General features: G+C 41.2%; 1 protein-coding gene across 14 annotated transcripts in view; it reads left to right on the forward strand.

Moving 5' to 3' along the window:
* RHOT1 (ras homolog family member T1) overlaps positions 1 to 15,247 on the forward strand; it is a 70,464-nt gene that overhangs the window by 8,891 nt on the left and 46,326 nt on the right. For 4 of the 14 annotated variants that reach the window (XM_067715553.1, XM_067715561.1, XM_067715557.1 and 1 more), the window contains exons 1-2: positions 3,374 to 3,567; positions 14,253 to 14,311. In XM_067715553.1, coding sequence (XP_067571654.1) covers positions 3,492 to 3,567; positions 14,253 to 14,311 — 135 coding nt within the window. In that variant the 5' untranslated portion in view covers positions 3,374 to 3,491. The other 10 variants (XR_010937443.1, XM_067715551.1, XM_067715555.1 and 7 more) reach the window with 6 other exon arrangements.

Genomic DNA, 15,247 nt, shown 5'->3' on the forward strand with positions numbered 1-15,247 from the left:
GCAGGCCTGCCCACCAGCCCTGGGGTGTTCCACTGTCCTGAGACTCAGGGAGAGGCTGTGTTGCAAGTTCCTTCTTTGATAGGTGTGAAAGATGGATCCTCTTAAATCCTGGCAAAGGTACTTTGTTCAGACCCCCAGTGTCCCCTTCACAATTGAGAAGCCATGAAGTTTGTCTTGCGAAGGTAGAGCTCCTTCCCAGCATTCTAGAGGGAAATGCCATCAGGGCTTTCTAGATACTAATCTGTCCTCTTGGCTTTATCCAATGTACTTAATATACATACAGTCATCTATCTGTAATATCCCAGCAGTAAATTCCACTGCCAACAACTCCATTCTCTGGCTTCTGTGTTGCTGCGGTGTGTGTCATCGTGTGGCTCTATCTTCTGGCTCAGAAAGGTGTACAAAAGTCACTTCTCTCACAGTTTATTTTATTTATCCAACGTTTGTATATTACAGACCATGTACCAGGCACTATTCAAAGCATTTTCCTATTATATTAACTCGTTTGATCTTCATAACAATCCCATGAGGTGTTATTCCCATTTGGCAGATGAGGCTTAGAGAAGGTAAGAAATTTGCCTGATGATGCACAGCTAGTACTTGGTAAAGCTGAGGCTCAGACTTAGGCAGGCAGACTCCGGAGTCCCTGCTTTTATTTAATTAATTAATTAATTAATTTAGGCTGCGCCGGGTCCTAGTTGAGGCATTGTGGACTCTTAGTTGCGGCAGGCATGCGGGACCCAGCTCCCCAACCAGGGATTGATCCCAGGCCCCCTGCATTGGGAGCGTGGAGTCTTACTCACTGGACCACCAGGGAAGGCCCCAGAGTCACTGCTTTTAATCACTGAGCTATGCTGTCTCCAAGAGAACTTCAGAGTGACCCCTGATGGATGTCTGTTAACGTAAGAGAGGGCCATAGAGCTCAAGGCAAGACAGGAGGCCAGAGCTTCAGAAGTATAGCTGATTGGGAGATGGGAAGGGGCTGTAAAAAGAAACTTATTGATACACTGCCTGTGAGGCACACTCTGGCTTGTCCGGCTCCCCACTCCCACTTTAGTTTAGGTCTTCTTTTGTACCAAAATTTTAGTCATCGCTGGCTGTAAGTGCTTGCTGGGTGACTCCTTTCTGCAGCCCTTGGGTCTGGATTTTTAAGTAAGTTTTTTCTACAAAAGAGTTTGAAGTATTATCTTTGCAATGTTCCCCCTAAATAAACTCTTCTTCCTAGCCCTCTGCCTTCCAGAGATTCCCCCTGCAAAGCCTTTACCCAGCATGCATGTGCAACATCACGAAGGCCTTGTCTCTTCTCACGCTCCTGATGTCCACAGAATTAACACCGGCATCCACTGGCGATGCTGATGCAGGGCTCCCAGGGTCAAGATTCTCTACAAAGTCTTGCTTGGAGGGAGCTGTGCCCTAGAGAACTTGCTCCTCTGTAAAGGGTCTTCGTCCTTTGTGATCTGATATTTATGCAATTTATTTTTTTAAAGAAAAAGCCTTTTTCACAGACATTGTTTCATGGGATCCTCCAAACTACTCTGTGAGGTAGAAGGCTGGGAAAAGATGATAGTCTTTGGTTGAGAGGAAACTGAGGCACAGAGAGGTCATGTGACTTGCCTAGCATCATATGCTCAGGATGGCAGAGCCCAGGCTCAGTCTCAGCTGTCATGCCTTTTGGCAAGTTATGGTATCTCTCTGGATGTTGCTTGTCTTACCTATAGAATAGTGGGATTAGAATAGGTGCTCTATAAGGGTCTTTCCAACGCAAACATTTTGTAATACTAAAATTCTGAGGAATACTTTCCCCTGAAAGATCAGGCCATCAAGCCTTCTGAAGTTCATCTTATTTGCCTCCATCCTGGAATATGACTTCATTATCTCCCAGTGAGCAGGGAGTGTGTCTTTCCTGTCTTCCTCCTTATATCACAGAGAGAGTGTTTTTTGGAAGGGCTTCCACCCCTATACTCCTTACAGGTATCATATAGTTTAGATGGTGAAATACTGTTATAAACATAACAATGAATTTGCTTCAAAACCTGTGGATTTCAACTTTTCAGTGAGCTCTACAACAGTAATGACAGCTGAGATCAGTAGAGCAAGTGCTGTGCATCTGACAAATGCTTGACATGTATTATATATTCTTCACAACCACCTAAGAAGGTAGGTATTATTATCATTATTGCCATGTTACAGAAGAAGGGGCGGGCTTGGAGAAGTAAAAGAACTTACTCAGGATCACATTAACTATCAGGTGATGGGCTCTGGATTCAAACTAATGTAGTTTGTCAGCAGCTGTTAAATGCTGCACCAGACCACAAGGCTTCTCCTAGGAGAAAAGGGGATTGGTATTATACACATGTGCCTTTTATTCCCTTACAAAAAATTCATTTTGTAATACTTAAGATAGAAAAAAGGCACATTATGCACAGATAGTGTTTCCTCCTTTATTCTCTCTCTCTCTCCAACCATCTGTCCATCTATCTCCCACTGTCTGCCAAGCACTGTTCAAACATATAAGCATATATAGAGAGATATAGCAACAAATTCCTCAGGATGGAGAGAGTCAGGAGGAAATTAAGACAATGTTAGAAAAATTAGTACAAGGCTATTATTCAGTGCCACCTATGTGTCCGGCACTGCGCTGGGCAAACCTATGTAAAGAGATGTACCAGAAGACCCTGCCTAAAGTAAACCACACAGAGAGAGGAAAATCACTTGGTTTGGTTACAAAGAAATGAATCTGTTTACACAGATAGTGTAGAAACTAATCTCATTATTTAGAATCGTATTTTATAAGCATCACAGATAAAAAGCAGATAGGGTGGTGGGCTTTGGTAGTGGAAAGGACTCGATTCTGGGAGGTAGTCATCCTTTACTCAATCAAGCGCTTTCTAAGGGCTTTGTCCAATAAGGTGGGGAATACTTCTGAAGGCTTTCTAAGGCTTTCTAAGGGCTTTGTCCAATAAGGTGGGGAATACTTCTGAAAACCAGGTGGACAGGTCGCTGCTCTTCTGGAGTTTATAGTCAGTCAGGTAAGAATATTCTTGCCCTGAGTCACACTGCCAAGGTCTAGCTATACGACCTTGGACGAAAAACTTCTCCTGCCGCTATTTCGTAAAAGAAATGGGGTCAGACTAGCGACCCTGCCACTCAAATTCCCGGCCCAAAGCGTTTCCCATCGAGACTCCCGCTCGATGCTCTGCGGCGAACCTGACGGCGGGGGCGTAGGTCCGGGACAGAGAGCGTTCGCGTTCCGAAAGCGCTTGTCCCTCGCGGCGCCCCGTCGCCCCGCCGCCGCCGCGACTCGCGGAGCCGGAGGAGGCGGAGCAGGCGCTGTCCCGGCTCTTGAGCAGGGTAGCTGCTGAGGAGGTGGTGCGGCGGGCCCGGGAGGCCGAGGTTCGGGCGGGGCGGTGGGAGAGGCTCGCAGGCGGCGCCGGCAGCGTGGGGAGAGTGGCGCCGCGGGCTGGGCGCTCCGGGCGAGAGGAGTCCGCTCCATGCGTGCGGGCCGAGGCCGGCCCCTGCGAGCCGCAGACATGAAGAAAGACGTGCGGATCCTTCTGGTGGGAGAACGTGAGTCCGCGCGCCCGGGCTGGCCGGGACTGGCCGCGGCCACCGCAGCCGCTGCCGCCCCACTGCCCAACCTCCGCGCCCCCAGGCCTCCCAGCCCCTCCGCTCTTCCCTTTCGGCTGCCCGCAGGCGGCCCTCGATCTCTCACCTCACCTGGGCCCTCCTGAGCGCTCCCGTCCTCTGTCCCCCCGTCATCACCCTCAAGCCGTGTCGCCATTAGCCTCTGACCGCCCGGCCTCATCCCTCGGAAGGTCCTCTCCTTTTTCTCTTGGAATGCTCTCCTCCCGGGCCTCCGCGTTTCCGAGGCCGCCTCCTCTCAGACCCTTTCGTCTTCCGTGGAGATTCCCTTGTTCCTGCCACGCAGGTGCTGGAACAGGCAGACTGACCAATTGGGATGGCGTGAACTGGCTCCCGGGGAAGCTAGGGGGAGGGGTGCAGAACTGTTCGACTTGTGGGCAAGGTCAGGTGTCTGCATGTTTTTGCGCTCGCGGTGTTCCCTCGCTCTAGGCATTGACTGTAAGGCACGGAGCATTTTAAGCGGTATTTGCTCTTTGCATTGGAATAACTCCAGGTACACTCGATGTTTCCTCAAAAATTTACTCTCAACTTCAAGTTATACAAGTGCTCAATGAATGAATACTTAAATGGGGAGGGTCCTTAAGTTGAGAGAATTATTGTTATCCTAAAGCCTAGTTTCCCCCATCTTTTAAAACATTATTTCATAACTACTTGGTAATTAATTTAAAAATGACGGGCACACGTGAGACCCCCCCCTCCCCCGCAGAGATTCTTAGATTTCACTTTTTGAAGATGTAATAAAGGAGACATGTCTTCTGTTCACTGACTTGGGGACAGAACAGCAGGGACTTCTTGATATTGTTCAAGTTACATGACTCAATTGGTAGGACTAAAATAAGAAAGTGGGCTGGGGAGGACTGGACCGTTTGTTTTAAAAGTACATTAGTTAATGACCTGACTTTGCTGTTTTGAAGCTTTCTATTCTAAACCCCGTTTCATTCTAGAGTAGCCCCTCCAGGTCACTGTGATGCACTCCCAACGAAGGAAGCGAACACATTTTTACCCTCTTCTGTAGTGTTCTTTGCTGTTCACAGAAACCTCTGTTCACCTGCTATTGTAGAAATCTTCCTTTAGAATCAGAATTTAGAAGTAAGCTTAGCCAGACACAGTTTACTTTTTGGTTTGCAGTTGTGAATTTTAGTTTTAATTTATAACAACACATGTGTCAATCTGTGTTTTGCATGGACTTCCTTGACAAAGTTCAGGAATATGATTCTTGTTGATGCATTTGGAGCAAGGTAGGGAAAGTGAGTAGATGTCCCACTTAAAAAACTGATGGATAAAAAAAATTTTTTTAAACAAAAATTCTTTGTTTTGGTTTTAGTTTTGAATATAGGGAGCAATTACATATAATCAGTAGTCTGTAAAACATCTGAATTGAAGTGCTATACGTATGTGAGATATATTGTCAGCCTTAGGACATTTAAGCTAAAAGGTTAACAGTATTACTTATTTTGAAATACATAAAAGACTTAAAAATTTGTTAGAAAAATTACAAGTCATATTCTGATGAATTGAAAGCAAATAATAGAATTGGTAAGAGTGTATATGTGAGAGTTTTTAGATAGGGAGAAACTTGACACAAGAGAAAGCCTTCGTTTTTGAGGAAGACATTTTTCTTAAAGAGGATGATACCGAAAACTTTAGGACAAGTTTATATACGTGATTTTTTTTTCCACATTTAAAAGTATGAGAAATGGGCTTTTCTCGTGGCGCAGTGGTTGGGAATCTGCCTGCCAATGCAGGGGACACGGTTCGAGCCCTGGTCCGGGAATATCCCACGTGCCGCGGAGCAGTTGAGCCTGTGTGCCGCAACTACTGAGCCTGTGCTCTAGAGCTCGCGAGCCACAACCACTGAAGCCTGTGTGCCTAGAGCCCATGCTCCGCAACAAGAGAAGCCACTGCAACGAGAAGCCTGCACACCTCAACAAAGAGTAGCCCCCGCTCACCGCAACCGGAGAAAAGCCCGTGCGCAGCAGCGAAGACACAACGCAGCCAAAAATAAATAAATTAATAAAATAAATTTTAAAAATATATGAGAAAGAGCTACACTTATTTGGAATATATAATTTTAATTAGTTATAGTAAAGGGTTGTATTCTGGGGGGAAATGACTGAAGCATTACTTTTTGAGATTTAATGTAAACATCTGACAGCTACTTAGCCTAGTTGTAGTACTTTAAATGCTAGGTAAACAATAAGTGTGACCAAAACTATTTTGATACTGGTCTGATACACAGATTTATCAGGAAAACCACTTTTTAAAATTTTATTTATTTATTTTTGGCTGCATTGCGTCTTCGTTGCTGCGCGCGGGCATTCTCTAGTTGCTGTGAGCGGGAGCTACTCTTCCTTGCGGTGCGCGGGCTTCTCATTGCGGTGGCTTCTCTTGTTGCGGAGCATGGGCTCTAGGCACGTGGGCTTCAGAAGTTGTGGCACGTGGGTTCAGCAGTTGTGGCTCACGGGCTCTAGAGTGCAGGCTCAGTAGTTGTGGCGCACGGGCTTAGTTGCTCCGCAGCATGTGGGATCTTCCCAGACCAGGTCTCGAACCCGTTTACCTTGCATTGGCAGGCAGATTCTTAACCACTGTGCCACCAGGGAAGCTCAGGAAAACCACTTTTTAAGGAAGAAGTCATAATAATTCATTTGTAGTTTTAAGATGGTTAACTAAGGGAAATAGGAAACGAAAAGAAAAAGGAGCATCGTCTCTGGAGTTGTTGTAAAGCCTGTTCTTTCTCAATCACTTCAGTACATTTTATTGCTGTTAGTGTCCGTCCCTGAACCACACAGCAGCAGCTTCATTCACTGAGGCTCCCAAACAGTTGTGAGCAGTTTCAACATTCTGTTGGCTTAACCTATACTGTACTCTGGAGGTGAAATGGATCTTTTCTTGACCCATCCAGAATTTGGATTCTGAGCCAGCCAGGCTTTAATGCTAACTGGTTGCTGAATGTCTGTTGACTGCTTAGATCAGAAAAGTTAGGCTGTCTATAAATTTTAAGGTGTTTATTTGCAGAGAAAGCCAAAGTATTTTAAGTATCTTCTTCACCTTACCTTAATTATTGAACATATTGAATGCTATTCAGGCCAAATTAAAAGTTAATTACCATTCTTTAAACAAAACAAAAAATTAAAAATTTTTAAAAATTCAACCACATGAAACTTAGTTCTTCAGGTTATAACTTTCCATGGTCAATTTCATTGGCCAGAATTTGCATTTAACTAGATTTGCATTAGTATGCTTAACAGATGTCCTTGTTATAATATGAGGAATGAGCCTTATTAACCTTTTATCTAAATCCTGTAGCTGCATTAAAAGTACACAAGATAGGGGCTTCCCTGGTGGCGCAGGCCCGCGTACTGCAAAAAAAAAAAAAAAAAGTACACAAGATAGTCTTAGTTTTAGTGAAGTCTTGTTTTTAAATTAAATTGAGATATATTTGTCTTCTGGTCAAATTAATTAAGAAAGTGGAACTGTTATCCTCTTTTTAAATGAGTCCGGTATCTCTTACGCAGTTTGTCTAACTGCTTGGTTTATCATCGAAACCTCTGCCAAACTAGCTCACACTTTGGTTGGCTCTGGCCTAGGCTTTTGTAATATCTCCTTAACTGGTATCCCTGCTTCTAATTTCGTCCGTTCTCCATGTAGCAGACAGAGTCATCTTTAAAAAATATCCCAGATCGTGTTACCCATTTAATTCTCTGATATTTCTACTTTCACTTAAAGACCATTCAATTTTTTTTTTTTTTTTTTTTTTTTTTTAACTTTTGGCTGCACGGTGAGGCATGCGGGATCTTAGTTCCCCAACCAGGGATCGAACCCATGCCCCCTGCACTGGAGGTGCAGAGTCTTAACCCCTGGACCACCAGGGAAGTCCCGAGGCCATTAAACTTTTTAATGCAGTCCTGCAGAGTCCTTCACAATCTGGCCCTTGCTTTGTTCTTGTACTACTCTCTCCTTTACTTTGCTTTCTCTATAAGAGGGCCCTGACCCAGGCATTATCCCTACTTCCCTGCATATTTGTTCACTTTTTTCTGTTGTTACTTGGGCTAGAAGGTAAGCTTTGTAGGGGATTGGTCTTGTTTATTGCCATTTCCCCAGGCCTAGAGTAGGCCTGGCACAAAGTAGGCACTCAAATAGTTGTTGAAAGAATGAACGAGTTCAAGCTAGTTTAGTTTATTTAGACTTTCCTTGTTTTCCAAACCACTCCTCTTAGTCATAAAAATGTGATCATTCTCCTTTCTTAAAATCTGGTCTGATGTGGTTATTGTTAGGATTTGAAGGGGCAGCATTCATCCAGTCTCTTGTCCATGTTCTTAGCTTTATTTTGTTGGGGAGATTCCTGTGTTGTGGCAATGAAGTAGACCAGTGACTTATAATGGCAATGCCATGTCTAGTTCATGTCTTGGCTGCCAGGAATTATAGTCCTTGCCAAAAGAGGTCAGCTTCTCCTTGAACCACCAGAGGCCATCTTGGAGGTTTAAAGGAGTTAGAGAAAGATTCTTTAGGTATAAGAGTCAAAGACACTTCAGGAATAAGCTAGCATTTATTTTGGAGAAAAACTTTCTATGATCTTTTTAAAGCCATATTGCTCTCCATTCTGGTCTTTGTTAGAATGATATTTGAAGATTAAACTGCTCCAGTTTCAATTATACTGTGTCTGGTGATAACACAACGCAGTATGGTACCTACTATCACCTGGGTGATAGTACCTGGGTGATTGGCCGTAGAAAGTCCATTCTACATAGTCTATTCTATTCATATAGAGAGTCTCTTCTACATCATCCTTACATCTGTACTGAGACCTGTTCTTTGCTGTCTTTTCTGCTCTGCCGGCACCAGTTGGGCACTAGTGTTGATGTAGTTTGAAGGAGAGGGATAGACCATAGCATTTGTCCTTCTGCAGCCCACGTTGTCTGCATATGGTTGATGAAATTTTCCTTTGGAACAATGCTCAGCTATTTCCCCAAATGCTAAAATTTTCCAGTTAAAAATACAACTTCATAGCTACTCTCCTCCTCCCTGTGTATTCTAATTACAATAAATTAAGACGAGCCAGCAAGGCTTCTTAATAAAGAAGCAGATAAAAATGAGGAGTAGGTAGATCCCTTTGCTACTTGAAGCATGGGGTGTTTGTTATCAAGAAAAATAGTCAATATGGCTGGTAGGATGGCAATTGGAACCAGGGAATATTACTTCCACTTCATGAATATTAAGAATTTGCTGTCATTTAGAAGTAGATGTTCAAAAGATGTGATGAAAAGACAAATTTTTAGCTGGGATAAATCTAGATAATTTGTTCTATAATGATGAATTATGCTTCCCATGAATGACCTACTTAGAAGCATGGGGTTTCAGACAGAACTGTAGCATGTTGTGTTGAACTGAATCAGAAGGCCTTCTGTCCTTGGGGATAATTGTGGCCATGCTTTTAATTTTTATAGATCACTTTAATATTTCTCAGGCAAAATAGAGGAAATAGAGACCATCAGATGTCTGGCTAACAAAGGATAATTTTTTTGTCCTCCATATTAATATTTATATTAAAATGTTTATATTATATATAATTATTATATTTAATTATATTTATCATAAAATTGTACTATATAAAATATTTATAGTATATATTATATTAAATATAAAATTTAATTGGTACAATAATTAGAGAAGAGCTTGGCATATGTTCCTTTATGGAAATAATTTCTATTTTCTGGAGTAGTTAAAAATATGCAACGTTTATACTCATCTGCCATTGTCATAAGGGATTTTTTTTTGGCTGTGCTGCATGGGTTTCAGGATCTTAGTTCCCTGACCAGGGATCGAACCTGAGCCCTCGGCAGTGAAAGCGTGGAGTCCTAACCACTGGACTGCCAGGGGATTCCCATAAGGAACCTTTTTGATTATAGGCTTATTTAAAGAGTCTTAAAATTTTAATATTCTAAAATTTTTTCCTTCAAGACATTCACTTATTTTCTCAATTAAAATTAGCTTGAAAGTGGCCTATTTTAACTTTAATTTTAAACTCGCTGCTTCATTATTTCTTTGATAGTCTCACTCAAGGTTAGGTGGGTAGGCCTTAAGAGAAGCAAAAAAGCCCTACTTTAGATTCACCAAAGCATTTTTTTGTTTTTTGGTTAAATGTTTTTATTTATTTTTTTATTTTTTTATTTTTGGATCTGTTGGGTCTTCCTTGCTGCGCGTGGGCTTTCTCTAGTTGCGGTGAGCAGGGGGCTATTCTTCGTTGCAGTGCGCGGGCTTCTTATTGCGGTGGCTTCTCTTGTTGCAGAGCATGGGCTCTGGGTGCGTGGGCTTCAGTAGTTGCAGCACGTAGGCTCAGTAGTTGTGGCTCACGAGCTCTAGAGCGCAGGCTCAGTAGTTGTGGCGCACGGGCTTAGTTGCTCCACGGCATGTGGGATCTTCCCGGACCAGGGCTCGAACCCGTGTCCCCTGCATTGGCAGGTAGATTCTTAACCACTGAGCCACCAGGGAAGTTCCTCACCAAAGCATTTTGAAACTCAGTCACATCTGTATAATCCTTTATTAGTTAAAGCAGCTGTCATTTCACTGCTCTTCCAAAAGGAAACCCAAAATGGTACTAATGAAAACATGCTCATTCATTTTTTCCCAAATTCACTGTAATCTCTCTCTCTTGCTCTAATTTTGAACTTGTTTTAAAAAAGGAAATCACTCTTGGATTTTTATGTGGGAGAGATTCATGTTCTTTGATTTTTTAAAAGGCCTTTTATTATACAATTACTTCAGAAACTACATGGGATTGTTTTATTGTAGTGAGTGCTAAATTGCCTCAGATTCTTTAACAAATGAGGCAGGATACGAATGAGTAGAAATGTCACACTTTGAAAGGTAGTATCATACAAATAAATTAATTATCCCCACTCTTTGGTATTGCTGTCTTGTAAGTCTGTATGATCAAGCATAAGTAAAACTCTTTAATTGTTGCCGTCTTTACAGTGCCTCGTCTCCAAGCCATTTCCTTTCCTGTCTCTGAGGCCTGCCCTGTTGGAATGGACATGGTGACAGGTCTGTGCTTTGGCAGAAGTTGCTGCAGGTAGCCAGAACTGCCGTGAGGAGCTGAGCTGTGGAGAAATCTAGATTTCCTCAGAACGTTGGTTTTCTCTTCTGAAAATATCACTGGGGATACAGAGGGTCCATGAGAAAAGCAGAAAAGGGACTATGACCAAGAAAAGGGTTGTCGTAATGAGTTTTAAGAAGAGAGATGAGGAAGAATGGATGCATTTTAAAGATTATGGTGAGGGGGAACTTTAAAGGTAACACAGAACACCTGTTGAAGACCTGCATTTTGCTAAGGGATCCTGAGTGATGGTGATTAAGGAGAAACAAGTCCTTTGCTGTCTTGGAAACTAATAGGCTTTTTGATATTGTTGATTGATTTAATTTTGAAGATTTTGTTTAACATTTTGAGTTAAGGATTCAAAGGTAGGTAGGTTTCTTCTGAAACTGATGAGGGCCTTTGAGTGGTAGGATACAAATAAAATTTTTAAAAGGTAATTCTAAAAAGGGGATTATCAGTATCTGATTATTGAGTATCTGATTATTGAGTATCTGATTCATTTTTTCCCATTCCTAACTTAGTAGATCAAGGATAACATTGTAGACAGGTACAGTTGACCTTTGAACAACATGGGTTGGAACTTTGCAGGTCCACTTATCTGCTGATCTTTTTCAATAGTAAATACTACAGTACTACACAATCCGCAGTTGCTTGAATCCAGGGATGAGGATACAGATGAATCACTGATACAGAAGGCCGACTATAAGTAACACTATTTTCAACTGTGCGTGTGTTAGCACTCCTAACCCCCTCATTGTTCAAGGGTCAGCTGTATAAGATATCCAGGAGAGTTCTTCAGAAATGGAAAACTTTCTGGGAACATCTGTGCTGGTGATAGTTGTAGGATTTTGGAGATAACCAGGGAAAAAGCAGACATCTCTCCTAGGGCCAGAAAGGCCCAGATTGTGTAGTATTTGCAATTGAAAAAACAAAATCTGTGTCAAAGTGGACCCGCACAGTTCACACCTGTGTTGTTCAACGTGTGGGGAATTTGATTGAAGGATAGACCTGACTCCTTTGAATTATTTTTGCAATTTTTCTGTAAGTCTGAAATTTTCTGAATATAAGTTTAAAAAAAAATTGAGCCAGAGTTGCTGGATTAGTCACCAATGAATCTGAATATTTTAATTAACTTACGCAGTATTTGTGTATGGGGTGCTTCCTGACTTTTGTGGTCACCATTCCTTTTCTGTATTACTAACTTGTGTTAACAATAATTGTTAATGTCTGGCATAAGAAAGAGAAAGAATAGTGCTTAGCTATCAGGAGATGGGTTATTCTCTTAGTGAGACCATGAGAAAATCACTGTGGCTGGGTCCCTTAGCTCTTCATCTAAAATTTTTGTGGGGAGCTGGATAAGCTGCCTTCAATAACTAGGTTATAGCAGTTCTGTGATGATGGGCTCCTGATTCTGTGACTCAGGGAGATGTTATGTTATTGTCAGCCACTTGAAGAAGGCCCAAGCCTTCTTACACATGTAAATTGTAAAGATTGAAGAAGTCAGAGCTAGAAGACACCTGTTAACCATCTGATCTGCCCTCCATCTGCAGCACCCGCTTGTTTGCAGCACACCCTCTAAGTTGTTTTGACCAGTGCTCTCTTTTCTAGCCAGTCATCATTTTTCCAGAGACTTGACTTGTATTTTTTTTTAATAAATTTATTTATTTTATTTATTTATTTTTTGGCTATGTTGGGTCTTCGTTGCTGCGCTCAGGCTTTCTTTCTCTAGTTGCGGCAAGCGGGGGCTACTCTTCGTTGCAGTGCACGGGCTTCTCATTGCGGTGGCTTCTCTTGTTGCAGAGCACGGGCTCTAGGTGCGTGGACTTCAGTAGTTGTGGCATGCAGGCTCAGTAGTTGTGGCTCGCGAGCTCTAGCGCACAGGCTCAGTAGTTGTGGCACACAGGCTTAGTTGCTCCGCAGCATGTGGGATCTTCCCGGACCAGGGCTCAAACCCGTGTCCCCTGCATTGGCAGGCGGATTCGTAACCACTGCGCCACCAGGGAAGTCCTTTGACTGGTATTTTTAGTCACCCTTTCTTTTAGTCATTTAGAAAAGGAATGTGACTTTCCTTAACTTTAACATTTTCCAGTTCTTTTATATTTAGACTTGACTTTTTTTTTTTTTTTTTTTTTGCGGTACGCGGGCCTCTCACTGTTGTGGCCTCTCCCGTTGCGGAGCACAGGCTCCGGACGCACAGGCTCAGCGGCCATGGCTCATGGGCCCAGCCACTCCGCAGCATGTGGGATCTTCCCGGACCGGGGCACGAACCCGTGTCTCCTGCATCGGCAGGCGGACTCTCAACCACTGCGCCACCAGGGAAACCCTAGACTTGACTTTTGAAATCTATAATTTTCTATTACGGCAGAGATTAACAGGCAGGTAGACTGTTTTCCTCTAGCATCACAAGAGGATTTAGTTGATAAGCATTTGAATATCTAGCAATAGTAATTATATTATCAGAAAATGATGGGAATGAAAGTCAATTTTTAGCAAGAAGATTAAGAATTTAATTTTGTGCATTAAAAAAAATTTCTAGGTTAGAAAATGTAACAGGAAAGTATCTTTGCTCTTACTAACCCTTTAAATATGATACCCTAAAAAAGAAATGAGGTAAAAATATAAAGAAATAGGCACTCTGCTCTTCTATTGGTGAGGATGTAAATTAGTTTATTCTTTTTTGGAGCTAATTTAACAATGTCTATTAAAACAAAAAAGATCATGCATGCTAACTTGAGTTCCACTTCTAGGAATTTATCCTGTAAAAATACTCATTGCACCATTGTTTATAAAAGTGAAAATCTGAATACTGTTCATTGTTAGGAAATTACGTTAATAAATTATGACATCATACAATGGATTCTTATACAGCTATCAAAAATAATGTAGGAAGCTTTTTAAATGTTAATATAAAGTGCACTATTGCTATTTTTAAAAATTGTGATAAACTATACAAGACAATGTTAAACATTTTAACCTTTTGTAAGTGTACAGTTCAGGGGCATTAAATGTGTTCACGGTGTTGTATAACCATCACCACTTTCTACATCTAAAACCTTTTCTTCATCCTCAACGAAAATGCTATATTTATTAAATAATAACCTTCCCTTTCCCCGTCCCAGGAGATTTAAAAATATTGACGTGGAATACTGTCCAAATACATAATTAAGTGATAAAGGAAGATTGCAAAATAGTATAAATACTCTGATTCTACTGTGGTAAATTATTATTATGTTAAATATAAGTGTAGGAAAATCTGGGAGACTACATATGTTAAACAATGGGGGATACTATGGGAGATTTTTACTTTTATATATTTTGGTAATTTTTTGTTTTAAACAATGAATATGTAACTTTACTAAGCAGAAGAAAAAGATATAATTTAAGTATTGCACTAAAACATGCTAATTTGGATGCCTCTGATTTTAGGTAACAAATAACAGACTTCCCCGTGTGGTTGCTAAATTTGAGGTTATGTAGAATCTAAATACTTTATTAAAGTAATTCTTTCTTTTCACAGCTAGAGTTGGGAAGACATCACTGATTATGTCTCTGGTCAGTGAAGAATTCCCAGAAGAGGTAAACATTTTGATTTCTTAACTATATTTAAAATTTTTTAAATTTTATCAAAATTGAGTTAAATAGAATATATTTTTGCATGTGGTTTCTTTCTGATAGTTATGACTTTTAGAAAGGCTTGTGGTAGTTTTTACAAGACATCTTTGAAATATAGTGTAGGAGAAAGAGTCAAACTAGTTCTGAGTTCACTAAGTAAGGCCTTTGTGTTTCTTACTTTTGATCTTGGCTAGGACATTTGTCATCTTGTGCCTTAGTTGTCTCATCTGTAAAATGGGAGCTGAAAGGGATGTTAGAGATATCTAAGCTGTATCATCCTCTCTTAATGTTTTTCATAAGCCCAAAATATAGAACAGATGGAGTATTCCTTTAGTTGAAGTAAGGGTAAAAGGTCTGGCTCCCCGCTTGCCTTCCATCTGACACTCCCCAGTCTTTGAGGCATTAGAACCACTAGAATTCTGACACACATATTTGAAAACCTCAAATATTATCCACCTGCATCATTTTACAAATAAAAAATCTAATTCATTCCACCTTTGCCTACCTCAAAGGATTGTTATGGATCTCAAATGAGATAAGCTTAGTAACAATAGAGTGCCGCCAAAAGTTAGGTGGTTTTGTTATTGCTGGCAATGTATTTATTTATTACATTTTGGAAGTTCCAGTATGGGGGACTGTTGGCTAAGGCCTTATGTAACGTTAAGATATTGTTATGAGGAATGGGATCAATGCAAAAGGGATGAAAATTATTTCTTTTTATTTTCTTTCTTCACATGGTAGGTATTATTAGTGCCACGGTTTACATTTATCATTTCTTTACTCTTGTTTAATTAGGAATATCTGTTCAATTTTGCTGTTTAGAGAGGAATTTGATGTATTACGTGGTAGTTATTTCAAAAATTACAACTGCCATGTGACCACTCATTGTTTACTTTTTTT

The sequence above is a fragment of the Pseudorca crassidens genome, chromosome 19 (genome assembly GCF_039906515.1).
Source record: "Pseudorca crassidens isolate mPseCra1 chromosome 19, mPseCra1.hap1, whole genome shotgun sequence".
NCBI lineage: Eukaryota > Metazoa > Chordata > Mammalia > Artiodactyla > Delphinidae > Pseudorca > Pseudorca crassidens.